The 27287-nt window shown below is 42.3% G+C and overlaps 1 protein-coding gene and 1 non-coding gene across 5 annotated transcripts in view; both read right to left on the bottom strand.

Annotated features, from left to right (window-relative positions):
• FLT3 (fms related receptor tyrosine kinase 3) overlaps positions 1-27287 on the bottom strand; it is a 116776-nt gene that overhangs the window by 22818 nt on the left and 66671 nt on the right. For 3 of the 4 annotated variants that reach the window (XM_061628502.1, XM_061628503.1, XM_061628505.1), the window contains 10 exons: positions 24691-24857; positions 23306-23415; positions 23085-23217; positions 22892-22996; positions 18557-18667; positions 17851-18004; positions 14774-14895; positions 14474-14598; positions 7158-7280; positions 1511-1622 (listed from right to left, as the gene is read on the bottom strand). In XM_061628502.1, coding sequence (XP_061484486.1) covers positions 1511-1622; positions 7158-7280; positions 14474-14598; positions 14774-14895; positions 17851-18004; positions 18557-18667; positions 22892-22996; positions 23085-23217; positions 23306-23415; positions 24691-24857 — 1262 coding nt within the window. The remainder of the gene's footprint in view (positions 1-1510; positions 1623-7157; positions 7281-14473; positions 14599-14773; positions 14896-17850; positions 18005-18556; positions 18668-22891; positions 22997-23084; positions 23218-23305; positions 23416-24690; positions 24858-27287) is intronic. The other variant, XM_061628504.1, reaches the window with a different exon arrangement.
• Positions 18247-18321, bottom strand: TRNAA-GGC (transfer RNA alanine (anticodon GGC)). The gene has a single exon. It is a non-coding gene; the product is annotated as a tRNA-Ala (tRNA).

The raw sequence follows: 27287 nt of genomic DNA, 5'->3' as shown, positions 1-27287 counted from the left end.
CCAAGATTATTTGGGGGAAGCCATGACTGTTTAAAGTGGTGTAATACTGCTTTAAAGGTATAGTGCAGATGGTGTTATATTGATCAAGATGAGACCGAGGATGAAATAAAGGTTCTTTATTTAAATAATTCTTAAACAGTAAAACATCTGAGCTTGTTCTGTGCTAGGCCTCATCCAGGACACACAACACTGAATAACTCCAGTAACCAAATCAGTCTAGCTCCCCCTAGGGTGTGTAATATCCTCTAGAGAAAGCTAACTCTTTCTTTGCTGTGCATCTAACCTAAAGACATATTTCACTACAGATGGGGCCTTACAGTATTGAGGTGTGTGCGCACAATGAGCTTGGAAAAACTCTCCCTCCTGCACTAATGGGGAAGGTTCCCAGAGGGATGGAGGAAGGCAAACAGTGTCCTTTCCCCTTTCTTCACTTCTGAACCCACCCACTCCTGCTAGCCCCAGTACAAGGCTAGACCTCCAGGCTGGCTGGAGCTGTGAACAGGGGCTGAAAATAGGGTTGCCAGGTTCAATCCCTGAGACTGATGCTGTATCTTTAAGAGAAGAGAAAGTCAGCCAAGTGCAGGTGTTCTTGCAACCCTGTAATGGGAAAAACCACACGGTGGAATTCTCCCTTCCCCCTGCACAGCTTTTAAAGATACAAAAGACCTCTTAGAGGCTGGGCCTGGCAACCAAGAGGTCTTCTGTATCTTTAAAAGTTGTGCAGGTGGAATGGAGAATTCCACCTTGTGGTTTTTCCTATTACAGTGTTGCCAGAACACCTGCACTTGGCTGACTTTCTCTTCTCCTAAAGATACAGGATCAGACTCAAGCCCTGAGCCTGGCAACCCTAGCTGGAAATATACTACAGCGTTTTGTTGCAGGTAGGGATGGGCAAATTTGCCCGTTTTGGTTTCTCTCAGTTTCTCATTTTTCCAATCTTAAATTCAGTTCTCCATATCTGCAGATCAGTTTGCATTTTTTTAAAAAAAGTTCTCATGAAAATTCATCAGAATTCTAGTGCAATTTTCTCTTAATATACACTTGTTAAAATGCAATTTTGCCTAACATACAAATCTGTACAAAGCAATTTCCCCCAATAAAATGTATTTTGCATGCTATTTTCCCCTAATACAGCCTTTCACAACCAGTGGGCCACCAGATGTTGTTGGACCACAACTCCCATCAGCCTCAGCCAGCATTGCCAATGGTCAGGAAAGATGGGAATTGTGGTCCAACAACATCTGGTGGCCCACTAGTTGGGAAAGGCTGCCCTAATATATGCATTTTTCTGCACTCTTTACATTTTTATGCATTTTTATTCACATTGCCAGTACAGAGAACTGCTTAGCAAAATTTGGAGAATTGCGTATTTTGAAGGATGGATGGTTTTGGCGAGTGCAAATTAGGTAGGTTGGCCTTGAAAATGCAATCAAACTGAATCATATTTCTACCCCATCCCCAGTGGCGGATCCATTTATTCCTGAACTAGGCAACATAATCCAGAACATACCAAGAGAGAAAATTTCCCACAGTAAGATTCCAAAAGACCAGACATCACTCTTAATTGTATAGATCCCTTCAAATAAGCTTTCCGGAGACATCCATTTGACAGGTAAGCGCACCTGTATGAAGAAGGAACCAAAAATTAATTTCTCCACTAAATCTTCCACACATTAAGAAAAAGAAATACTGTATGAAGCCTCTACCTATTAGCATGCACTGACATCATTTTAGGGGAATTTCTAGATAGGAATGGCAGTGGGGGCATTGGAGGAAACACATGAAAGGAAGTTAGCATAGTAGAACTAGAGTAGGAACTACGATTATACAGCCACAAGAGTGGCTGTATACTATAGCCAACATCAATTTTTCACATTCCACAATGTTAAATGAAAATAAACCCCCCACGCCATTCTGCTTCCCATAAGCTCATTTCAAAACAAAACCTTACAAAACTTATAGTTCTGAACTCAGCAACGCTTGCTTAACAACCCTGTCAATTTTCATGGCGATACAGAAAACAGTCAGAGAGAATTGAGAGTACAAAGTCTAAAAAGAGGAAAAAAACCCAGAGCCCTTTTGGACTTTTTTCTCTCAGAGTTCTCATAATCTGTTGAAATTCATTAAAAATCACCCATATTCACAGAATACCTGTAATCCTAATACTGACCTTGCCCCATACTCTGACCTTCATCTTCTGCAGTTTAAAAGTTAATGCCTGGCTGATTTTTAATTAATTTAATAAATTTTGGCTTGAACCCAATCATAACGTCAGGCATGCTCAGTAAGAACCAACTGTCAGAGTTCTAAAAGCCAGACTCACAGCTGCTGGGCTTGGCTAATCGGGGCCACATGCACACCAGACTTTGATTTCGCTTCCCTCAAAGAATCCTGGGAAGTGTAGTTTGTGATGGGTGCTGAGAGGAGACTCCTATTCCACTGACAGAGCTCCAGCGGCCAGACTGGTTAAACAGTCAGCCAGTCTGATTGAAGGTCTGTGAGGGGAACAGAGCGTCTCCTAGCAACTCTCAGCACCCTTCTCTAACTACACTTCCCAGGATTCTTTGAGAGAAGCCATGACTGTTCAAAGTGAAATAAAGGCCTGGTGTGGATGTGGCCAGGGACAGCTTTGGTTCAAATTTTGGTGGGTGGGTACTTGTGCCTGCTGTAGAATAAAAAGGTGGGGGAAATGCTGAAAAGCAATGATACTCTTCACAATGTTTTCCTTCTGGAAAGGAAAGGGGCTTCCCTTCTGCCCAGTGTTCTGCAAAGTATTGCTGTGCTTCACATATTCACAGAAATAGAAACAAAAGAAAATGATTTCCTACAGGAAACTTCACTAAAATTGCAAAGGAAATCAGACATATTTAAAGTAACCATCTGAACTATATCCTCTGTCTTAATAATGTTACTTCCTCCCTGCTAAAACAAGATCAGCACAGCACGTCTTCTTTCTATTATTTGGGCTGATTGCAGGTGTTGCCACCACTCACCATATGCTCAGAGGCACATGTTACCAAATACTTCTAAGCTACACAGCAAGGGGATTGGACTGTGAAAGACCAACCCAAATTGTGTTTGCATTTTGACAAATTTGTAGGGCAGTACAATATCACAGAGAGGAGGTCAGGTCTCCTGCTCCCCTGGTGCTGCCCAATTTCCCTGCTTTTTAAAGTTTGATAGAAATATCTGTGGGCTATAGGCACGTTCTTAAACCGCAAGGTTTTTTGCCTATTAGTGCATTCTCACATGATGTTGCTGAAACTGCTCTTATCTGAAATACCTACAAGACAGAAAGGCAGGTCTGCTTCAGACTTCATTGATTTCCTGGATGAAAAGTTTCTCAAGCCTGTTTTCCCACCAGTAGTGCAGTAACAAGTTCAGAAGGGCAGGGTTTCTTCATGATAGTCCCACCATGCCCCCTCATAGCCACGTCCCCTCATTCACTTGCTTGTTCTCTGTCGTCATCTCCACACTCCTCAGTCCTTATCATGTGCACCTTCTTCCAGAAGAACTGATGTTCATGGGAGCCAATTAGCATGCAAGAGGAGTGTGTTAGCTACTGAGAAGAGTCTTCTCAGGGGCTGGCTCACATCCTTTCACTTTGATGGGCTCCAATCAGCAGGAAAGGGCAAAGAACCATGTAAGTAGATTCTTCTCAGTGGCTAACACACTCTCCTTTCATGCTGATTGGTTCATAGGATGTTGGAGACATAGAGACACTGCTAAGACCCTGCTCCCAAAAAAGTAAGGGATCTAAGACCTCCTGGGACCCTGGACCACTACATCCCTGCATCCCATGGTGTGTGACTGTGAACACGTAGTGTGTGTGCTAGAGATGGAAAGAACTGTCAATTTCAGTTCTCTCTGTTTCTCATTTTTCCAATATGAAATTTAGTTCTCCACATTTCTTCAGCAATTTGCAGTTTTTTTTAAAAAAAAATCCTCATGAAAATTCTTCAGCATTTTCGTGCAAATTTCTCCTGATAAACACATTTTTGTAGGCAGTTTTTACTAATGAACACATTTTTGCAAGCCATTTCTCAGCATATAACACAATTTTTGCATGCTATTTTCACTCATATATTCATTTTTGTGCATCCATCCAGCCTCCTGAAGTTGCAGGAGAAAGCGGATAGAGAGGAGTTTTTCTCCCTCTCTCATACTACTAGAATCTCTGAGGCAGGCCCGCCCTTAGCATGTGTGGAGCCTGGGGCAAAAGCATAGTTCCCCCCCCCTTCTTTCCCTCTCTCTCTCTATATTCCGTTTGTGGTAGATTTCCATCCAGCATCTCCTATCACCGAGCAATCAAGGAGAGCTACCCATTGCTGGCAAACTCTGAACATCTTACCAGAGCCATCAGCAGGCCTCCTGTTATAGCATTTTGCTAACCTCCTAATTTGCGCAGACTGTTGGTGAGAGCTGTGCTTAAGCCACCTATCACCAATCCAGGGTCTCATCCTTGTCACTCCAAACACTGTATCACCTGTGTGTACCTCAGGGAGACAGCCACTTTTACAAGCACTAGGACAGGCAGGACATATTACATCGAACAGAACATCACCTGCAGGTCCTGCAATATAGTTTACATCATCGAGTGCAAAAGACCAGGATGTCATATCCAATACGTAGGAAAGACCACAACTGACCTACACACGTGCTTCAGGAACCACAAGTCGGTAATTTTGACAAAAAAAGTGGAGCAACCAGTTGCAAAGCATTTTAACATCGAGGGTCACAGCCTGTTGGACTTTTCCATTACAGCGATAGAGATGCCAGCAGATCCAGCAGCATTGACCAAAAGGGAGAACTTTTGTATTTACTCCCTGGACACATTGGCACCACATGGCCTGAACCTGGAGGACAGTACCAGCATCACTTAGCTTCTGCAAGTGAAGCCCCTCTGAGCATTCCATCCTCAAAGCTCTATAACTCTCACCTTGGTAACAGCATTTATATGTTGGCAGCTGATGAAGGCGGAAGCTGAAACATTTTGTTAATATAATGGAGGCCTCTGTTTGGTTGATCACAATTACGTTTTTATATATATATTCTGGGTGATTGGCAGAATCCTTGTAGGGATCCGGGGCAGGCTTGAGTGGGGTTCTGTTTGTTGCTTTCAAAACTGTCTTATCTATCTATCTATCTATCTATCTATCTATCTATCTATCTATCTATCTATCTATCTATCTATCTATCTATCTATCTATCTATCTATCTATCTATCTATCTATCTATCTATCTATCTATCTATCTATCTATCTATCTATCTATCTATCTATCTATCTATCTATCTATCTATCTATCTATCTATCTATCTATCCACAGTTTTGAAACAAACAAACGGGGCTTCGCTTGGGTTTGCTCTGGATCTCTGTGGGGATTCCGTTAATCACATAAAAATATATGAACGTAATTGTGTTAACAAAACGGAGGTTTTTGTTGTATTGACAAAACATTTCAGCTTTGGTAACAGCATTTGTATGGTTAGCAGCTGATGAAGGCGGAAGCTGAAACGTTTTGTTAATATAATAAAAACCTCTGTTTGGTTAATCACAATTACGTTCATATATATATATATATACACACACACACACAGACAGAGAGAGAGAGAGAGAATTTTATTTACGAATATATGTAATTATAATATTTACATATCATCTTCATTATTCCCTTTGGAAAATAGTGACTGGTGCCCCTCTTTTGACAGATGTGGGAATAAGGCTAAGAGAAAGTGACTTTGCTAAGGTATATTTTCTTGGCTGAGCTAGGGTTTGCACCTGGATTTCCCATATTCAAATAAAATACTTTTCAGTAGCAAATACTTTTCAGTAGAGCACAGTGATGCTTTATCCTCACATGTCATAATATTGGTAAGTTTTGCCTACAGAATTGTCACTAGAATTTCAAGCACCTGATGTCAATTTTGTTCCTATTGATACATTAACTGCATTAGAAACATCAGGTTTAGCAAGAACATCTAGGCCAGCATTAAGTTCTTTTTGAAACACTTTGTTTCTGTGATTTCTTTTCCTCCAAACTGAAAGTCAAATATTTGTATTCACAGAATGATAGTGAAACAAATGGTTGCAGTTTCTCACTTTTTAAGTGAGATGGACTGATTATACAGCACAGTGATGCACAGGGCTAGCGTGAAACACATCTGAGAACAGCTAAGTTATCTGAGCGGCAGCAGCGGCTTGTAACTTTAGCGGCTGGGAGCTGCTGCGGCTACTTTTTATGTGCAGCTCCTATTTGCAGCCTTAAGCTCCAGATGGCGGCGGCTGCTCGTATTTTCAGTTGCAGTCTCCCTGTCAGGCTGCTAAAAATACGAGTGCCGCCACCTGAGAGTAATGGAGCTGGCAGCAAAGGGGCAAAAAGGTTGCAAGGACAGCCGCAGCTGCGGAATCCCAGCAAGGCTCGTCTCACTGGAGACGTGTGAGCCCAAACGGGAACGGCAGCAGCTGGAGCCCCCAACAAAGTGCCAGAGCCCCCAACAAAGGGGCTGAGGAGAGGGAAAGAAAGTAAAAAAAAACCACTGCCAAGCATGCCCCCCCAAAGTGTGCCCCTCCCCAAAGTGTGGGGCCCCCCAAAGCACGGGGCCAGGGGCAACTGCCCCACTTCCCGGTGCCTAGGGGCGGCTCTGCTCTGAGGTCATCCAACAAAGCTAAATGCTGGAAGTTTTAAGACATACAGAAGCAAGTACTTCTTCACACAGCACATAGTTAAAACTATGGAATTCACTATCATAGGATGTAGTGATGGCCACCAACTTAGATGGCTTTAAAAGGGGATTAAGACAAATTCATGGAAGATAAGGCTATCCATGGTTACTAGCCAAAATGGCGGTGTACTACCTGCAGTACAGGAGGCAGGATGCTTCTGAATACCAGTTCCTGGGAAGCACATGTGGGAAGATATCTTTGGGATTCATATCCTGCTTGTAGGCTTCCCACAGGCATCTGGTTAGCTGTTGTGAACAGGATGCTGGACTAGATGGGCCTTTGGTCTGATCCATTAAGGCTCCTTTTATTTTCTTATGACTACTACTACTACTACTACTACTACTATTACTACTACTACTACTACTACAACTGATCAGCATCAAATCAAAAGCATAAAGCCACACGTAGTGTCTCCAACAAGCATTTACTTACATTTCCTCTGACAACGTAATTTGAATCATTTACTATATCTCTGGCAAGTCCAAAGTCACATATTTTTGCCACTTTCCCGTGAGTGACTAGAATATTCCTGGCAGCAAGATCTCTGTGAACACACTGTCGAGGGAGAAACAGGTGAGTTTGTTTCAACAGTTGAAGAACAGTGATCAGAGCTTGGAAAAGTTACTTTTTTGAACTACATCTCCCATCAGCCCAATCCAGTGGCCATGCTGGCTGGGGCTGATGGGAGTTGTAGTTCAAAAAAAGTAACTTTTCCAAGCTCTGATTGTTTTCAAAGTAGCCCCTTTCTCTGCAGAAGTGATATGCTGGATGCAGCTCCTAATAGGTATGACAGATTGTTTCTGCAATGTCAAATTAATTGCCTATGAAAGAATAATGACTGTTTGTTGCAATGAATAAATGACATTTGAACTTAGTGTAAGAGCTATGAAAATGAAGGAGATTAAAAACAAAACAAACATAATACTGCGTGATAACAACTTAAACCAGATAAGATTTTTTTAAAACTGTTGCTGCTACTTTTAATGTTGTGCATTTTATGTATCTTTATGTTTTCTTCCTTGGGTGACATCCAGCATTAGTCAGAGTAAACCCACTGATTTCAGTGGTTTTACTCTGAATATCATTGGATATCACCCTTTGCATTTTAACATATTTTACTAGTGATTTTAATATTTTAGTAAGCCACCTTGAGTGGTCCATGGACATCTGAAGGGTGAAACATGCACTTATATATAAAGCCAAAAATCAATCATGACTCCTCCTTTTGGATGCACTCTAACAATATAAGGAAGCCCCTGGGAGAACAATCCAACCAAAATTAAGCACTTACAAATACCCATTGCGTTCATTAAGAGAGTGTTAATCATTTGCTTAGCACTCCTGCTGAAAATGTTTGGATTTTTAAAATGCTTACATTTGGCTGGATTTTGCCGTTAGCAGAGTTTGAACAAGCACAGTGTGGATCACTAAGAATCAAATTAGATGTGACTTTAAGCATATTTTTAATCATGCCATAAGTAGGGATGGATGGTTCTTTCAATTTCAGTTCTCTCAGTTTCTCATCTTTCCAATCTTAAATTATCTTCTCCACGTATCTGCAGCAATTAGCACATTTTTATTTTAAAATTCCTCTTTAAAATTCTTCAGCATTTTAGTGTGAATTTCTCCTAATAAACACGTTTTGTACAGTTTTGACTAATGCACATATTTTTGCAAGAATTTCTCCCAATACAATATATTTTTGTATGTTGTTTTCACAAATATATTCATTTTTGTGCAGACTTCCCCCTAATATGTGCATTTTTGTAAGCACTGGTTGTTTGGAGAACTGCATTGCAAAATTTGGATAAATGCAATTTCAAAAGATGGCTGTATTTCAGTTCTATTGTTTCAGAAAGTGCAAATTTGATAGATTCAGCTTTAAATATGAACTGAATCAAATTCTTCCCCTGTTCTTAGGCACAAGCCCCCTTCCTGATCCAGACTTGGACTGCAGTCGAGGGAGGGGGTAGAAAGTAATCCTTTTCCCCATACAGTTTTCTCTCTCCTCTCCACCCCAAAGGTTATTTGCCACAATTTTATATGGGACAAAACGTCTTTCACTTGTTTCTCAGTCCTAAAATTGTTTGATTGTCTCAATTCCTTGAGATGTTGTAGCTTTTGTTTATTAAATTGTAAGTTCTCATCCTTCTTTCACTGTCTCAAAAGGGCACCTAAATTAAGGTATCTTGAATTAAATGTTATTGATAAATCAGTAAGTGGCTGAAAAGCAGATGACTAATCAACTAAAGATTCTGGGCTCGACTGGGAGGAAGGGCAGGACATAAATTGAATAACTAATAATAACTCTTTGACTTCTTGAGCTTGTCTATGACAGGGATAAGAATCCTGTGTCGTCGTCCCCCCCCACACACACATATTGTTGGATTATAACACCCATCAGCCTCAGCCAGCATGGCCCATGGTCAAGGATAATGGGTGATGGAGTTCAACAATATCTGGAGGGCCACAGGTTCCCTATCACCGTTGTAGACAGTACTGAACTAGATAGTCCAATGGTTGGGCTCAATATAAGACAGCTTCCTGTATTCCTCTGTACTCATCTGGAGGGACCAAAGTTCCCTATCCCTAGTCTATGAGGTGCTTCCCCTCTTCAGCACTTGGGAGCCACACATCCTCTTTTTAGAAATAACAACCAACACAGTGAGTGAATGAGTGATCCTGCAAGTAACAAATCCTGGACAGAAGGAACTGAAAGATAAAAGTGATTTGTTTACTGAAAGTTTTATGTGCTGGAGAAGAAATTGTACAAAGCATACTAATACCAATAGTCACATTTTGCTTGCTGGAGGTTCAGAGGAAGCCTTTTGCATGTCTGCACAAGTATTTCCAAAAGAAGCTGCTGGCTGATCCTTCAAGAAGATGGAAGGCACTGAATTGTCTCTGACGTACCCTTCTGAGGATGGTGCTCTGGGTATTTGCCCCTGCTACACTCACTCTGCGTGGCTTATATATGCAAATAGAGACTATTTTCATCTGGTCCTGTATTTAGAGGCAGAAGTATAACTTCCATTCCAACGATATATAAAAGCTGGATATCAAATTCAGAACAGAGTTCAAATGTTTTCCAGACAGTATTATGACATTACTGTAGAATTGGAGATAATCTTTGCTGACTGCCAAATCTACATACTCCTGCAGAATAATGATATATTCCTCCCCTGCAGGAAGGCTAAACTCACTGAGCTGCAGGAAGGGTCAAAGCTCAGTGGTAGAGCACATGCTTTGCATACCGAAAGTTCCAGGTTCAATCCACTGCATCTGTGGGTAGGGCTGGGAAAGAACCCCTGTCTGAAACCTTGGAGAGCTGCTGAGTGTAGGCAGCGCTGAGCTAGATGGATGAATGGTCTGATGCGGTATAAGGCAGCTTCCTAGGTTCCGGGTCCACTGGGAACTGAATGTGGTTTTTCAGTGCTAGACCATGAAGAGTTCTACCTGAATGCTAAGAATGAAAACTGCTATTTTTCTGGTCTGAAAAGACCCTTAAGTCAACAAGGAGGGGGAGTATTTTAAATTGAATTATGTATTAAGTTGAGTGTAAATTTGTTTATTTGTAGTGCTCAGGCTCTGTTACCAGAGGGCATCAGCTCACCTCTATTCTGTCCCCACATTATCACCATGGTTCATGGTATCAACTAGCTGGCAAGAGTGGACAAACCAAGACAGGGTGTACTTTCAGGACCAGTCACCGCCCTCTGTTGGACAAGAGAACACCCTGGTCCTATTTGCCTCAGGCTAAGGAGTTCTGAGGCATGCAAAAGGCAGATACCACTTGTATCCTACTGCAATCAAGAGAATACCTTGCCACTTATTAATTGGCTAGCAAAAGCTCTGAAGTCTTGTGTGACCTCTAACTAGCACTGAAATACATTACCTTCTCCTTTTGTTCACATTGAAATTCTCCTTTCAACTTCCATTCTGGTTTTTGTTTTTCTAAGATTAAAACTGGTTTTAGACCCCTGATGTCAGTGTGATTTCAAGAGAGCAATCTTGCTGGCAAACACACAGTCTACTGAACTTGTGGAAATACCATATCTAGGCCTTCATCTTTGCACCCAATAAACCCACAGTCCTTATGCAGTAAAACCTCTGCCATGACCATGGCCTTATTTTAAAATTACCCTGCCCTTGAGAATTCCTGGTCCTCCATTCTCTGCCATGTTTCAGACAGATAAGAACAGAAGGATAGGAAAATATCTCCATCTATCTTCTCTCTGTCTCTTTTTCATCAGCATCTCAAATTCCAACACTCCTTCCTTCCCCTGAAAACACTTGAGTATCATCACAGAGCTGATCTTGGTTGACTGGCACCTCATCTTTCTACATCTAGACCTCTTGTCCTTTTTCATTCTGGGACAAACCTTCAGTAATTCACTTTACAATTTGCCTTTTGTTTTATTTTATCTATAAAACATATTTTCACTGGAAAAGCTCTGGCCGCAGCACTCTTATTCCCTCTTGGGGACCTTACAAGAGCATTCTGCTACCTGAACCAAAGTTCCAGTCATGACAAAGAAGCAAAGTTTCTAGGGACGGCAACCCTGGACTTAATCCTCAGTGGGGACCGGGACCTGGTGCGAGATGTAAGTGTTGTTGAACCGATTGGGAGCAGTGACCACAGTGCTATTAAATTAAACATACATGTAAATGGCCAATTGCCAAGAAAATCCAACACGGTCACATTTGACTTCAAAAGAGGAAACTTCACAAAAATGAGGGGATTGGTAAAAAGAAAGCTGAAAAACAAAGTCCAGAGGGTCACATCACTCGAAAATGCTTGGAAGTTGTTTAAAAACACTACATTAGAAGCTCAACTGGAGTGCATACCGCAGATCAGAAAAGGTACCGCCAGGGCCAAGAAGATGCCAGCATGGTTAACGAGCAAAGTCAAGGAAGCTCTTAGAGGCAAAAAGTCTTCCTTCAGAAAATGGAAGTCTTGTCCGAATGAAGAAAATAAAAAAGAACACAAACTCTGGCAAAAGAAATGCAAGAAGACAATAAGGGATGCTAAAAAAGAATTTGAGGAGCACATTGCTAAGAACATAAAAACCAACAACAAAAAATTCTATAAATACATTCAAAGCAGGAGACCATCTAGGGAGGCGATTGGACCCTAAATGAATTCTTTGCATCTGTTTTCACAGTGGAAGATATAGGGCAGATCCCTGAACCTGAACTAACATTTGCAGGAAGGGATTCTGAGGAACTGAGACAAATAGTGGTAACGAGAGAGGAAGTTCTAGGCTTAATGGACAATATAAAAACTGACAAATCACCGGGCCCGGATGGCATCCACCCGAGAGTTCTCAAAGAACTCAAATGTGAAATTGCTGATCTGCTAACTAAAATATGTAACTTGTCCCTCGGGTCCTCCTCCGTGCCTGAGGACTGGAAAGTGGCAAATGTAACGCCAATCTTCAAAAAGGGATCCAGAGGGGATCCCGGAAATTACAGGCCAGTTAGCTTAACTTCTGTCCCTGGAAAACTGGTAGAAAGTATTATTAAAGCTAGATTAACCAAGCACATAGAAGAACAAGCCTTGCTGAAGCAGAGCCAGCATGGCTTCTGCAAGGGAAAGTCCTGTCTCAGTAACCTATTCGAATTCTTTGAGAGTGTCAACAAGCATATAGATAGAGGTGATCCAGTGGACATAGTGTACTTAGACTTTCAAAAAGCGTTTGACAAGGTACCTCACCAAAGGCTTCTGAGGAAGCTTAGCAGTCATGGAATAAGAGGAGAGGTCCTCTTGTGGATAAGGAATTGGTTAAGAAGCAGAAAGCAGAGAGTAGGAATAAACGGACAGTTCTCCCAATGGAGGGCTGTAGAAAGTGGAGTCCCTCAAGGATCGGTATTGGGACCTGTGCTTTTCAACTTGTTCATTAATGACCTAGAATTAGGAGTGAGCAGTGAAGTGGCCAAGTTTGCTGACGACACTAAATTGTTCAGGGTTGTTAAAACAAAAAGGGATTGTGAAGAGCTCCAAAAAGACCTCTCCAAATTGAGTGAATGGGCGGAAAAATGGCAAATGCAATTCAATATAAACAAGTGTAAAATTATGCATATTGGAGCAAAAAATCTGAATTTCACATATACGCTCATGGGGTCTGAACTGGCGGTGACCGACCAGGAGAGAGACCTCGGGGTTGTAGTGGACAGCACGATGAAAATGTCGACCCAGTGTGCGGCAGCTGTGAAAAAGGCAAATTCCATGCTAGCGATAATTAGGAAAGGTATTGAAAATAAAACAGCCGATATCATAATGCCGTTGTATAAATCTATGGTGCGGACGCATTTGGAATACTGTGTACAGTTCTGGTCGCCTCATCTCAAAAAGGATACTCTAGAGTTGGAAAAGGTTCAGAAGAGGGCAACCAGAATGATCAAGGGGATGGAGCGACTCCCTTACGAGGAAAGGTTGCAGCATTTGGGGCTTTTTAGTTTAGAGAAAAGGCGGGTCAGAGGAGACATGATAGAAGTGTATAAAATTATGCATGGCATTGAGAAAGTGGATAGAGAAAAGTTCTTCTCCCTCTCTCATAATACTAGAACTCGTGGACATTCAAAGAAGCTGAATGTTGGAAGATTCAGGACAGACAAAAGGACGTACTTCTTTACTCAGCGCATAGTTAAACTATGGAATTTGCTCCCACAAGATGCAGTAATGGCCACCAGCTTGGACGGCTTTAAAAGAAGATTAGACAAATTCATGGAGGACAGGGCTATCAATGGCTACTAGCCGTGATGGCTGTGCTGTGCCACCCTAGTCAGAGGCAGCATGCTTCTGAAAACCAGTTGCCGGAAGCCTCAGGAGGGGAGAGTGTTCTTGTACTCGGGTCCTGCTTGCGGGCTTCCCCCAGGCACCTGGTTGGGCACTGTGAGAACAGGATGCTGGACTAGATGGGCCACTGGCCTGATCCAGCAGGCTCTTCTTATGTTCTTATTTGGTAAAAGATGCTAGTTCCTGGGCCAGCTCTGCTGAACTGACAGCAGCCTTCCTGTGGTGGAATAGAGCACAGGCAGCAGAGAGAAGAGGTTCCTCTAGCATCAGAGTAATTCTCTCTAGTCATTTGTGTTCCAGAGACAAGTGTCCTGAAACAGCCCAAAATATGTTGATGCCTGAAGCAAATGACAAGAGAACACTCCCATTCCACATATAGAAGCTGATTAGACTGGTGATGATACAGCATCCTCCTGAAGGTGGCAGTCTTGGTTAGGGGGCATAAGGCAGGCCTTATGACCCAAACGGATCTGTCCTCCAATATCCCACCACCACTCCCTTCTCCCAACATCTGTCACCAGAGGCACTCGCTTTATTCTGCCTAATGGTATCCCAGTCTGCGTCTGTGTTCGAACTGCTTTTTATGATATTTTTAAAGCTTTTTTTAAAAAATATGTTTTTAAAGATGTTTTATAGTGTTTTTGTTTGCCTCCCTGGGCTCCTGCTGGGAGGAAGGGCAGGATATAAATTTAATTTTATTATTATTATTATATTATATAATAATAATAATAATAGGGCTGGCCCTGGTATCAACTGTAATATATATATATAAATATATCCAGAAAAACATATTTCTCCCCTAGAAGTACATTTCTAATTAAATATAATTTTTCGCAATCCTGAGCTGGAACATCCAGCTGGAGGGAAAAGGGACCTAATGGGATTTGGACAACTGTACGCATTTTTGTTCTCTTTATCATCTAAACTAATTTCCACACATTATGCTTACTGATTTTGATTCCAGAAACTCCATTCCTTTGGCAACTTGATATGAGAAGGAGAGAAGGTCTTCAAAAGTCAGCACATTGAGGTCCTCTTCATCATCGATTCTCCAGTTCACATATTTCATTTCTTCTACAAGGGAAAACTCATGAGAAGAATTTTATTTCTACAGGGCTTGAGTCCCTGTTGCTAAGATTGTTTGCCAAATGATCAATTTACTTCAGACTGAACACCTCATGGTCTAATTTTTATTCTACATTTCTAAAGCAAATGTGTTTGTCATGAAAAACAGGCTTGGACTTCTCACCTTCCTCAGCAAGCAGGGCAATTCTGTACAATTTAGAGGCCAAAACTAAGTCTTGTTTTGCAGCCATGTTTCCAAAGTCATCCAGTGGGATATGTGATCCATTTTTTAGTATATTTCCATTTCTGAAAAATATTTTTTTTTTTAAAATTACTATAGCAAAAAAGACATCAGTAAGAATGAACACATCTTCACCGTGAAAAGCAGTATAAATGGGAATCAAATGTATATCAACAAATTGTTGATACAAATAAACATTTTACTGGTGCTGTACTTAATCAGAATTTTTTACTCACAGAATTTGTCGCTATAGTACACATTCCATTTAAATAGCAAAGCCTTCAAAAGAGGATTTGATGCACTTTCAATTTGATCAGGCAATGCAGAAATGAAACCAGCCAATCTCCTGTGGCCTTTCTATAGAAATGTGGTTCTCAAACTATAGCATATTAAATCACCCTCCCAACTTGGCCCTTGCTCTTGGATGAGACCGATTATCTGGATCCGTTTCAATCCGGTTTTAGGCCTGCTTTTGGCACTGAAACAGCCTTGGTCGCCCTGTACGGATGACCTTTGTCGGGAGAGGGACAGAGGGAGTGTGACTCTGTTGATTCTCCTTGATCTCTCAGCGGCGTTTGATACCATCGACCATGGTATCCTTCTGGGGAGACTCGCGGAGTTGGGAGTTGGAGGCACTGCTTGGCAGTGGTTCCGCTCCTACTTGGCGGATCGTCGCCAGAAGGTAGTACTTGGGGAACATTGCTCGACACCTTGGACTCTCCATTGTGGAGTCCCTCAGGAGTCGATTTTGTCCCCCATGCTTTTTAACATCTATATGCAGCCTCTGGGTGCCATCATCAGGAGTTTTGGAGTGCGTTGCCACCAGTACGCTGATGACACGCAGCTCTATTTCTCCTTTTCATCTTCTACAGGTGAGTCTGTGGATGTGCTGAATCATTGCCTGACCGCGATAATGGACTGGATGAGAGCTAATAAACTGAGACTCAATCCAGACAAGACTGAGACACTGTTGGTGAGTGCCTCCCCTGCCCAGATGGTGGATGTTCACCCTGTTCTAGATGGGGTCACACTGCCCTTGAAGGAACAGGTTCGTAGTCTGGGAGTTCTTTTCGATCCTTCCTTGTCTCTTGAGGCGCAAGTGGCCTCGGTGGCAAGGAATGCGTTCTACCACCTTCGGTTGGTAGCCCAGCTACGCCCCTATCTGGACAGGGATGACCTCGCCTCAGTTGTTCATGCTCTGGTAACTTCTAGGCTGGATTACTGTAATGCGCTCTACGTAGGGCTGCCCTTGAAGACAGTTCGGAAGCTTCAGCTAGTGCAAAACGCAGCAGCCAGACTGCTGACGAGGACCAGCCGGTCAGCACATATAACACCTGTTCTGGCCCGTTTGCACTGACTACCTATTTGTTTCCGAGCCAGATTCAAGGTGCTGGTTTTGACCTATAAAGCCTTACACGGCGTGGGACCGCAATATCTTGTGGAACGCCTCTCCCGCTATGAACCTACCCGGTCACTTCGCTCAGCATCTAAGGCCCTCCTCTGGGTACCAACCCATCGAGAAGCCCGGAGGACAGTTACTCGATCTAGGGCCTTTTCTGTAGTGGCCCCCGAACTGTGGAACAGCCTCCCCGAAGAAGTACGCCTGGCGCCTACGCTTCTATCTTTTCGGCGCTAGGTTAAGACCTGGCTATGCTCCCAGGCATTTTAAGCGTTTATGTTATAATTTAAATTTTTTATTTTTTATTTTTTTCTTTAGTTGCTGCTTGTGTTTATTGTTTGTTGTCTGATTTTATTGTTGATATTTTGTATTTTAACCTTTTTGTACACCACCCAGAGAGCCACTCGCTATGGGCGGTCTATAAATGAAACAAATAAATAAATAAATAAATATGAGTTGTTGCCTGGGGATGCAAACAAGGAGCAGTGCAGATCAGATACTGCTTCCTTGCATGGCCTGGACTGCTGATCAGAAGACAGAACTCCTGGCTCAAGGAGTCAGGTGACACTAGAGGACCAATCAGTTCTGCTGTTTAATATAAAGCTCCCAAAACTGATCCTTTGCACAGCCTGGGTAAATTGTCACTGAGGGAAGACAACCAGATTCCTCCATCAAACTACCAAACTTTGGCTTGCCAGTTACCTGCCTGAATCTGCCTGCAGGGCCGGCCTTACCATTAGGCAGAGTAAGGCAACTGCCTCAGGCAGTTAATGCTCTGGGGCATTAGGGGCAACCCCACCCCACAGCTGTTCCTTCTTGGCTCCCTGGTCATACCCTTCTGTAAGGGATAGTGGTGTCTGTGCCATATGGCATGTCTTGCCCCCCATAATCTACTGCCCTTAGGTTGTAGAAGAGGACACCATCCTGTTGCCAGTACTGAAGTAAAATTGCAGCTGCTAGTCCTGTCTGCAGCTGTCCCTGTCTGCCAAAGGTATTTGCCTACTCTTGAGTAGAGATGGGAGAATCTGTCAGTTTTGGTTTTTCATTTTTCCAACCTTAAATTGGATTTGATGTCACCATATATAATGCATTTTTGTATTTCATTTTCACCACTATATGCATTTTTATGCAGACTTTATCCTATTATAAACAATTTTCTACACGTTCCCTGGCAGGAGAACTGCATTGCAAAATTCAGGTAAGTGTGACTTTAAAATGATTAGCTGTATTTTAGTTTGTGCATTGTTTCGGAAAGTGCAAATTAGGTAGATTCACCTTTAAATGTAAACTGAATCAAATTTCTTCCCCAGCCCTACCCTTGAGTCCAATATTTGACAGCTGCTCTACCAACATATACACTTAAAATGGAGTATACCATCTATGCATCATCAAAACATTACCGCCATGCCAGTTGCATATTGCTGCTATAGAACTGCACAGATTGAAACGATTTGGGGTAAGAAGGGAACTTATCATGACACATGTTGACAAATTGCAACCAGCCTTTTTACTTGCACAACGTCTTCATCTATGCACAGCACAAACAGTGCCCCCCCTTGCTTGGCACCGATGGGCCTCTAACGCATTGCCTTGTCCAAGCCGCAGGTGGCCCAGTGGTTACCTTGACTTTGTATGTGCTGGGAAATTGTGGTAAAAAGTGAAATTGTGCTGTCGGAAGACGTCAGTCCAGGTCTTGTGAAATCTGTCTCTTTTGCTTCGTAAGTAGTTCAAAAGGTCTCCATAGCAACAGTATTCAAAAATCAAGTATATTGGTCCTGAAAATAGTTTTTTAGAAAGAAAGAAATATCTATTAATTAGCCACCAGACAATAAACAGAAAAAGAAAATGGACTTTTGGTGATTGCAGCAGAAGGGCCACTGGGAACATTGGAAGCTGCTTTTTATCAGATCAGACCATTTGTCTATCTAGCCACCCAGCCCAGTGTCTCCTCTGACTCCATGCTCTCAGGCAGAGAGAAAATGATTTTTCCTATCACCTGCTGCCTGCTTCATTTAACTGGTGAGGCCAAGGATTTAACTTGGGACCTTCTGCATGCCAGGCAGATGCTCTACCACTGAGCTATGGTCCTCTCATTTCTATCAAAGGCTCAAGGGAGTCCCATAGTTCTTTATTAAGAACTACCTGTGATTTTTCTTTCCATGGGAGAGGAGGCACAGTCACAATAGATCAATGCTAATTCTACACTTGGACGTCCACTCCATATACCAGTCAAAAAGAGGTCACATTGGTGTGGTCAGCATATGAACAGTGTACAGAGCTAGTAGCCTCTAAAGGGGTCTTTATCCACTGGCTGTTCAGTTCCTTACCTGATATGGTACAAGCTCCAAGTAGATTCACAATGTTTTCATGGCTTCCAATGTGAGTCATCATTTTGAGTTCTGACATTAGAGCATCTTTTTCGGAAGAGCTATATTTTTCTGTAAATGTAACAGCATCAGAAATGTAGTTATATTTACATGTCTACATGTTTTAATGCTTTATATCAGCCTTCCTCAACCTTCAGATGTTTGGACTACATCTCCCACCATCTTTGACTATTGACCATGCTATTAGGAGTTGCAGTTCAACATCTGGAGAACACCAAGTTGGGCAAAACTGCATTAGATTCTCAGTGTACGAAGCCACATTATCAGCAGAACTCTGCTGAGTTCTACAAAGGCAGCACTGAGGCCAAGGAGGAGGTGGCTGACAGTAGTGACACTCCCCCCCAGACTGGTTGTAAGTAAGGAGTCAGGCAGGTGGGGGCTAGTTGAAAGCAGACTGAGCTTGATGGAGCCGTGGCTTGCTCATTCTAATGGATCAGCCTTCACTGAATGGGACATACTGCTTGGTTAAGTGCATATTCACTAACAGGCAAAAACCCTTGTGGTTTAAGAACATACCTATAGCCAACAGATATTTCTATCAAACTTTAAAAAGCAGGGAAATTGGGCAGCTATAGTGAATGCATCAGGGGAGCAGGAGACCTGACCTCCTCTCTGAGATATTGTACTGCCCTACAAATTTGTCAAAATGCAAACACAATTTGGGTTGGTCTTTCACAGTCCAATCTACTTCCTGTGTAGCTTAGAAGAATTGGGTAACATGTGCTTCTGAGCATATGGTGAGTGGTGGCAACACCTGCCATCTCCAAAGATGGAGAATTACATTTTTGTATGTTTGTTGGTGTTCTTACTTTGTTTCTTTCCTGTGTTGCTACTGCATCTACAGAGAATCTAACCTAGAAAATTATATTTCTTTCATTATTCATCCTAGAAATATGTGTCAAATTTATTTTTATTAATTTAAATTAATTTTTATTAATTTCAAAGCCTTTTATTTTATTGGTCAATATCATATGATGGTGAAGACAGCCTTTTGTGTTTCAAACTGGAGGCTATGCTCTATTTCTATTTTGGGTGCATTTAACAGTTGAATCTGAGGCTGCAGTTTGATGTAAAATCAGACACATTACAATTTGTTGCTACTTAAGCAATGACACTAGCTGTTGGAAAAAACAAACTTGGCCTGCCCAAGATGCATGTTTTCAGCCTGCTATGCTTAAACTACTCCACTTAAGGAAAGGTGGGCATGGTCAATTAAAAACATAGAGCACAACTAGACATTTGCTAGAATATATTTAACCTCCCACTGTTTTATCTTGTGCAAACTGAGACACTCCTGATGTTCACTGGAGACTATTCTGCAGAATAGTCAGTGCCATTATTCTACAATTGTTTTTGGAGTTTTTTTAGTGTAAATTTTGCAAAGTGTTGCTGTACTTCACATATTCACAGAAGCAAAAGAAAATGATTTACTATAGGAAACTTAACTAAAATTGCAAAGTAAATCAAGCATATTTAAAGGGACTATCTGAAATATCAACTGTCTTAATATTGCTGCTTCCTCCCTGTTCAAACAAGATCAGCACAGCACATGTCTTTTTCTCTTATTTGGGCTGATTGCAGGTGTTGCCACCACTCACCATATGCTCAGAGGCATATGTTACCAAATACTTCCAAGCTACACAGGATTGGACTATGGAAGACCAACCCAAACTGTATTTGCATTTTTACAAATTTGTATAGTAGTACAATATCTCAGACAGGAGACCAGGTCTCCTGCTCCTCTGGTACATTCACTATAGCTGCCGAATTTCCCTGCTTTTTAAAAATTGATAGAAATATCTTCTGGCTATAGGTATGTTCTTAAACTGCAAGGTTTTTTTTGCCTATTAGTGAATTTCTCTGCATTTTAATCTGGGAGAGAAGAAATGGGATCCTGTGCAAGTTTGCTGAGAATGGATTGATCATTTGCACGCTTATGAGTCCAATAAGATTTATTCCCCTGCAGTCATGCTTACAATAGGTGAAAGTGACCACAGGGGGATGGGGAGAGGAGGAGGAAGGGCAGGGGTGGAGGAGGAAGGGCAGGGGTAGGGGAGGAGGAGGGCAGATTTGATCATGTGAATGCTTATTGAGTTCAGTGGGATTTACTCCCATGCAATCATGCTTTGGATAGGTGAAACTGACCATGGGAGAGAAGGAAGGAGGAAGGAGGGAGAGAAGAGTGGAAGGAGGGGAGGGGAAGGAGAGACGTGGAAAGAGAGGAGAGGGAGAGGGGGGAGGGGAAAGGCAGGTCTGATCATTTGCATGTTTATTGAGTTCAATGGGATTTACTCCTGTACAATCATGCTTAGGATTGGTAAACCTGACCATGGAGGAGGGGGGAGGGGACAGGAGAGGGAAGGAGCAAGGGAGGGGGAAGGAGGTGGGAGGGATTGGAAGAGGAGGGGGAGGGAAGAGGCAAAAGGGAGGGGATAGGAGGGAGGAGGAGGGAAGGGCAAGTGTAATCATTTGCATGCTTTTTGAGTTCAATGGGATTTACACCTGTACAATTGTGCTTAGGATAGGTGAAACTGATCTGGGAGAGGGGCAGGGAGGGGAGGAGGATGGCAGAAAGGGGAGGGGTAGGGAAGAAGGGGGAGAGGAGAGGGAAAATCCCTTTCCTTTCTAAAAGGAAAACATTATGAACAGTATCATTGTTGTTCAGGGTTTCCCCCACCTTTTTATTCTACAGCAGGCACATGTAGTCTCCCACCCATATTTAAATCGAAACTGTCCCTGGCCACACCCAGGCTAGACCTTTATTTCCTCTTTAGACAGTCATGGCTTCCCCCAAAGAATCTGGGAAGTGTAGTTTGTGAACGGTGCTGAGAGTTGCTAGGAGAGGCCCTATTCCCCTCACAGACCTACAATCCCCAGAAGAGGGGCTGATGGTTAAATCACTCTAGCCACTGGAGTTCTGTCAGGGGAATAGGAGTCTCCTCTCAGCCCCCTTCACAAACTATTCTTCCCAGGATTATTCAAGGGAAGCCATGATTGTCTAAAGTGGAATAAATATCTGGCATGGTTGTAGCCCCCTGATTAGCCAAGTCAAACAGCTGTGAGTCCGGCTTTTAGAACACTGATGATTCTTACTGAGTATTCCCAACACTATAATAGACTTCAATGTTAGATTTCTTAAATTAATTAAAAATCAGGCATGCATTTTTTAACATTTAAACTGCAGAAGATGAAAGTCAGAGTATGGGGCAAGGACAGTAATAGAATTGCAGGTACTCTGTGAACATGGCTGATTTTAATTAATTTCAACAAATTATGAGACCACTCACAGAAAAAAGTCCAATGACAGAAAAAATAGGGGTCTGGATGTTTCTCTCCTGTTTTACACTTTGAACTCTCAATTCTCTCTGTTTTATGTATCAGCATGAAGACTTAGAGGGTTGTTAAGCAAGCGTTTTTGAGTTCAGGACTATACGTTTTGTAAGGCTTTGTTTTGAAATGAGCTTATGGGAAGCAGCAGAATGGGGGGTATTTTCAATTTAACATTGCAGAATGCAAAAAATCCATGCTAGCTATAGTATACAGCCACTCTTGTGGCTGTATAATATCATGGTTGCACAGCTGCATTACACCCAAGAACCCTATAGCAAACATAGCACTAGCCAGTTCGAAGACTTGCATTTCGCCAGAAACTTCCAATTGCAATATATCTCCCTCAAACAATAAAATGGGCATGTGCAACTCTTAAAAGAAAAAATCAGAGTCTGCAGACATTTAAAAATACTAATCACTAGCTATGTATTTAGCGAAGGCCTTGTTGAAAGGCAACGAGATTTGAGATCTTGCACAGACAAACTAAAGTGCTTTTCTCTCTGTGCCACCTTGGTAGGTGGCCAGAAGGGGGAGCCATTGGCCTGTTACCTGCTGTGCTTGGGTGTCCCCAATGCAGCTGGACAGAAGGAGATCCTTCAGTTTGCTGACTCAGTAGCCGTCAGGTGACACAAGGCACCAGTGGGGTTTTTGCTTTGCCCTTATAAATTCTCACATTCTACTTCCTCAGCCTGAACAACTAGTCTCTACAAAGGAGACTAAGCTGATGTCAGACCAAGCTACCTGATGCCTTGATTACCTTGCCTCATCTCTTAATTGCAAATGGTTGTTTGCTCTGCCAGCCTTAAATGCAGTCTGAATGTCTCCCCCATCCCTAGTCAGGGTTGATGGGAGCTGTGCTCCAACAATATCTGGAGGGCCACAAGTTCCCTACCCCGCTTTACAGGACAAATGGATCACACACTACGTCCCCACAACATATGCTACCTTTTAGCATTTTGACTGCAACCTGGATGGACACTCCCGTTTCACTAATTCCATATGCAGTAGCATTCACCACCTTCCCAAAGGCACCAGAGCCAAGTACTTGCCCTGTAAGAAAAAGAAATGAAAATGTTCTTCCCATATTTCACTTTGGCAATGCGCTTACTAATGTCATGATGCGTGCCATGAAACTCACCAAATTCCAGATTTTCTCTGGGAAACTCCCACTTGAGTTCATACTCAACTTCATTGAAATCAACATAGATGTATTCATTATCACAAGGGCCAACCATCTGTATCATTTGAAGCTGACTCTCATACTTAAATTGCTACAGGGAATGGTAAATTTTGAATAGTGAAAAGGACATTCAAGGTAAAAAAAGCAAGTGAATGACAGGCATCGGTCGAAGCTGTTACCTTTTTGTAGTTTTGGCAAATTAAGATGCACAACACAGCAATTATTGGAAAACAGAATCCAGTAGTTCCATATAATGCAACGTTATTTGGTGGGAGATATACAATTACTTCTGCAATTTGAAGAGAGATGAATTGTTAAGGACAGTCAGCACTTCATTGTATCACTGAAAATAAAACGACCTTGGGCATCTGATTAAACAGGCTCCTATCTACAAAAGCTGTTGCCACAATACGTATGATGGTGTTCAGGGTAAGGCCACAGGTCTCATTTTTGAAGTTACAAATATTAATTTAGTTTTACATACAATGGCTCCCTTGCTCTGTAGCATGGAACCCATGTATTATAACACAGCCCCAAAACAGAGTCACTCATAAAAACAGCTAAAAGTGAAATTGAAACAAGCAACCACACAATGTCCATAAATGAGACATTTAAATCTGTTATGCTTTCTCCTTTAGTGAGCCAATATTAGGCTTTATAGTGTGTTCCCAGTGAACAAACATCTAGATTTAAGTCTGAGAGATCCAGGTTTAAGTGAGTCCCACCCACTACTTCCATAGATTCACTTTCAGCCTCAGTTCCCCACTTGTAAAATGGAAACTGTGACCTGTCTTAGGGTTACTGCCAAGGCACAGCACACACCCATTCACTCTCTCTCTCTCTCACACACACACACACAAACCATGGTGAGGACGGCAGTAATTCAAATGTGGTGCTACCATGGATCCAGCACATCATAGATTCAGAGACAAAGAACTTAGGGGTGGTATCCAAGTAACTCGTTTCATCAGGGCAAGGATTCCTGCTTCTTCAAGAAAACTTTTCCCCTCTCGTCCTGCCGCGTGCCCCCTAAATCTGTTCTGGAGTTTTACCCAACCCTCCAGAGCATATCTGGGGACAGCCCAGGGAGAGGAAAATTCCATTGAGCAAATGGAAATCCCTGCATTGATGGAACAAGTTAGTTGGCCGCTCTAGGTCTCTAAAACCCAAATAACTTATCTTAAGTTAAAGGTCATGCTACCCAAAGAAAAAAAAAAGCACTGAACAAACTGCTTTTTTCCTTGTGTTTTTTTTTTGGGTAGCATGACCTTTAACTTAAGTTCCATGTGGAAAGGTCCCTTTTGGACTCTAAAATCTAATTATATAAGCGAAAACTGCAAATTGCCTATGAAAGCACAATACTCCACAACATGTCATAGTATTCTGTACATCAGGATTAGCCAATGTGGTGCCTTCCAGATGTCATTGGGCTACAATTCCCAATCAACCCTGACCATTAGCCATTTTGGCTGAGGCTGATGGGAGGTTTCCCATCAACAACATCAGGAGGACATCACATTGGCCTGTTTACTCAGACTGCTGCATCGGCACAACTCTACAATACCTTTTCTTTGTCTTTTACAGGCTAAGCCCAATGAATTGTTTGCACAGCACTCAACAAAAAATCCATTTTGTGTTTCTGTTGTGTTTAAAGTGCTGTTTACACTCCAGAAACCAAAAGTCTTTCCTTCACGCATGTCATTTGAAATCCCGTCTGTGATTTCTGTACAACTGTGGGGAAAAGAAAGTTATTTACAATTTCTATTGTTACCCAAATTTTTGGAAAGTCGAGGACATTATTAAGAGCAGAAGTGGGTGCCTCCTATATCTTAATATTCTTTTAGTAGCTGTGTAGGAATGGTGTAGCTGGCAACTTTAATTTTTTTAGCCCACATATTTTTATTTGGCAGATGTGTCTAGATCTGCATATTATGGGCTAGAACAGGTGAGAGTAACTTCCAGCCCATGGGCTTCATTAGGCCCACCAGGACTTCCCATTTACCCTGCAAGGCAGTTTCAGCCAAGCCACAACGACCTGCCTTACACCTCAGATGAAGTCAGGTGTGGGGCAGGTAAAGGTGGGGCTTGGATGAAAGGAGATTTGCTGGCACTACTGATCAGCACTGTCTGTGCAACCTCTTGGGCACCACTTCTCAAGGACTAACTATCAGCTGATTGTTGGCGCTTAGGAAGTACTGCACATACGTTTGGGTTACATAGTTTGATTTCAAGCCACATGGGCAAAAACAGATCACCTGGGCTCCACTGGGAGAAAGGGCGGGATATAAATCTAATAAAATAAATACATTTGTGATGTCAGGTGATTAACAGCTGGATGGCCACACCCACCTGTCCAACTTTGCCCATGTGTGTGTGTATGTGTGTGAGTATGGAGATAAGGATCTGGCCCTCCAGCCTGATCCATTGTCCATCCCTGGGCTACAATGTTGACTGATAAAAAATGGGGTCTCAGGATCAGTCTACCTGACCATCCTCCACCATATATGTCATCAGTGAAGTAATAGTGAGGTGACTCATGGCCACCACATTTTATGTGGCGTCATGGGTCAACCATTCCATCAACCTGCACTTCATCTCCTCTGCTGAAAGACCATCTGCCTTTGGCCCATCCTCTCCCTCATCAGCTAGCAAGAGCCATTCAATTGGGCTGTAGCAGAGGAAGGTTAGCAGGGCTACTCCATTGGCTCTGCTGAGCAACCAGCTGCTTTTGGCTCTTCCTCTCTCTCATCAGCAAGCAATAGCCATTCTACTAGGCTGCACCACAGGGAGAGAAGGGAAGCAGGGCCACTCCATTGGCTCTGCTAAATGGCCAGCTTTGTGACAACTTTGTAAACTTTAAGAACTGGTGCCTGAGGGCCTCTAAACTCCTTCCCCCACCCTAATAAAAGGAAGCTTGGATAAGGACCTGGATGTCTCTGACACTCTATTTCCTGAACAGATCTTAAAAGAGGGATCAATCAGAATCTCCCTATACATTTCCCACTTACTCTCAGTTTCCCCATAGAAGGTTTATGCTTCCATGCTTTTTCATTTGGGCTGTTTCTGTCTAAAGAATAGGTGTCCAAAGATGCCCTTTCTGTAGCGGGGAATGAAGCCAGGGAGTGTTTTGTGTGCCTTTTAAAAGAAAGGAGGGGGATTTACAGCAACTTCAAGATAAGGTCCATTTAGAAGCAGTTACAGTGAAGCAGAGTGTTTTGCTCAATGCTGTTCGTGGGGGAGAAGAGGTGAAGGGGAGGGGACAAAAGAGAGAGAAGAGGGGACGAACTCCCCTCCACTTTTGGCATTGGCCCTGACCGCTGGTGGTATGGAACCCCCAAGAGATTACTCCTACGGGAATGAGGCATTTGACATTAAAAAGTTTTTATGGTTTAGGGGCCTGACCAACTAAGAAGCATTTACCACCACTTCCTCCTGCTGAGGAGCCAGATACGTTTCAGTTGAAGGTAGCAACAATGGAGCTGCCAGACAGTGCTTGTCTGTCGCGTAATAGAATTGGATTCATTGGTCTGCTACAGACTAGGAATGGGTGAATCTGTCAATGTCAGTTTCAATCAGTTTCTAATTTTTCCAAGCATAAATTCAGTTCTTCACATTTCCATGTCAGTTTGCTGTGTGTGTGCGTGTGCGCGCGTGTATAATCATCCTGAAATTTCATCAGCATTGTAATGCAAATTTCTCCTAATATTCTCATTTTTGTATGCAACTTTGTCCAACACATAGTTTGCAAAGCAGTTTCCCCTAATATAATGCATTTTGTATGCTTTTTAAAACTAATATATGCATTTTATGTATACAAATACAATAAATAAAAATAAAAATAAATTTTCTGTTCCCTTCATATGCATTTTTGTGCACATTACTGGACTGGACAACTGCACTGCAAAATTCAGAGAAGTGCAAATTTTGAAGGCTGGCTGTGTTTCAGAAAGTGCAAATTAGGTAAATTCACCTTTAAATGTGAACTGAATCAAATCCCTCCCCATCTGTAATACAGAGTCATATACACTGAAAGGGAAACTCAAAGCACATTCACAATTTTTGAGCCTTTTGTATGTACATCTTTTTGCCTGCTAGAAGAGTGGTTGGTTTGACCCCCTCCTGAGCACCTATCAGCGAGTTTAGCATCTGAAAGGCTGACAA

The sequence above is a fragment of the Rhineura floridana genome, chromosome 5, assembly GCF_030035675.1.
Source record: "Rhineura floridana isolate rRhiFlo1 chromosome 5, rRhiFlo1.hap2, whole genome shotgun sequence".
NCBI classification, from domain to species: Eukaryota; Metazoa; Chordata; class Lepidosauria; order Squamata; family Rhineuridae; genus Rhineura; species Rhineura floridana.
The sequence above is the reverse complement of the archived record's forward strand: the minus strand, read 5'-3'. Positions and strand labels throughout refer to the sequence as shown.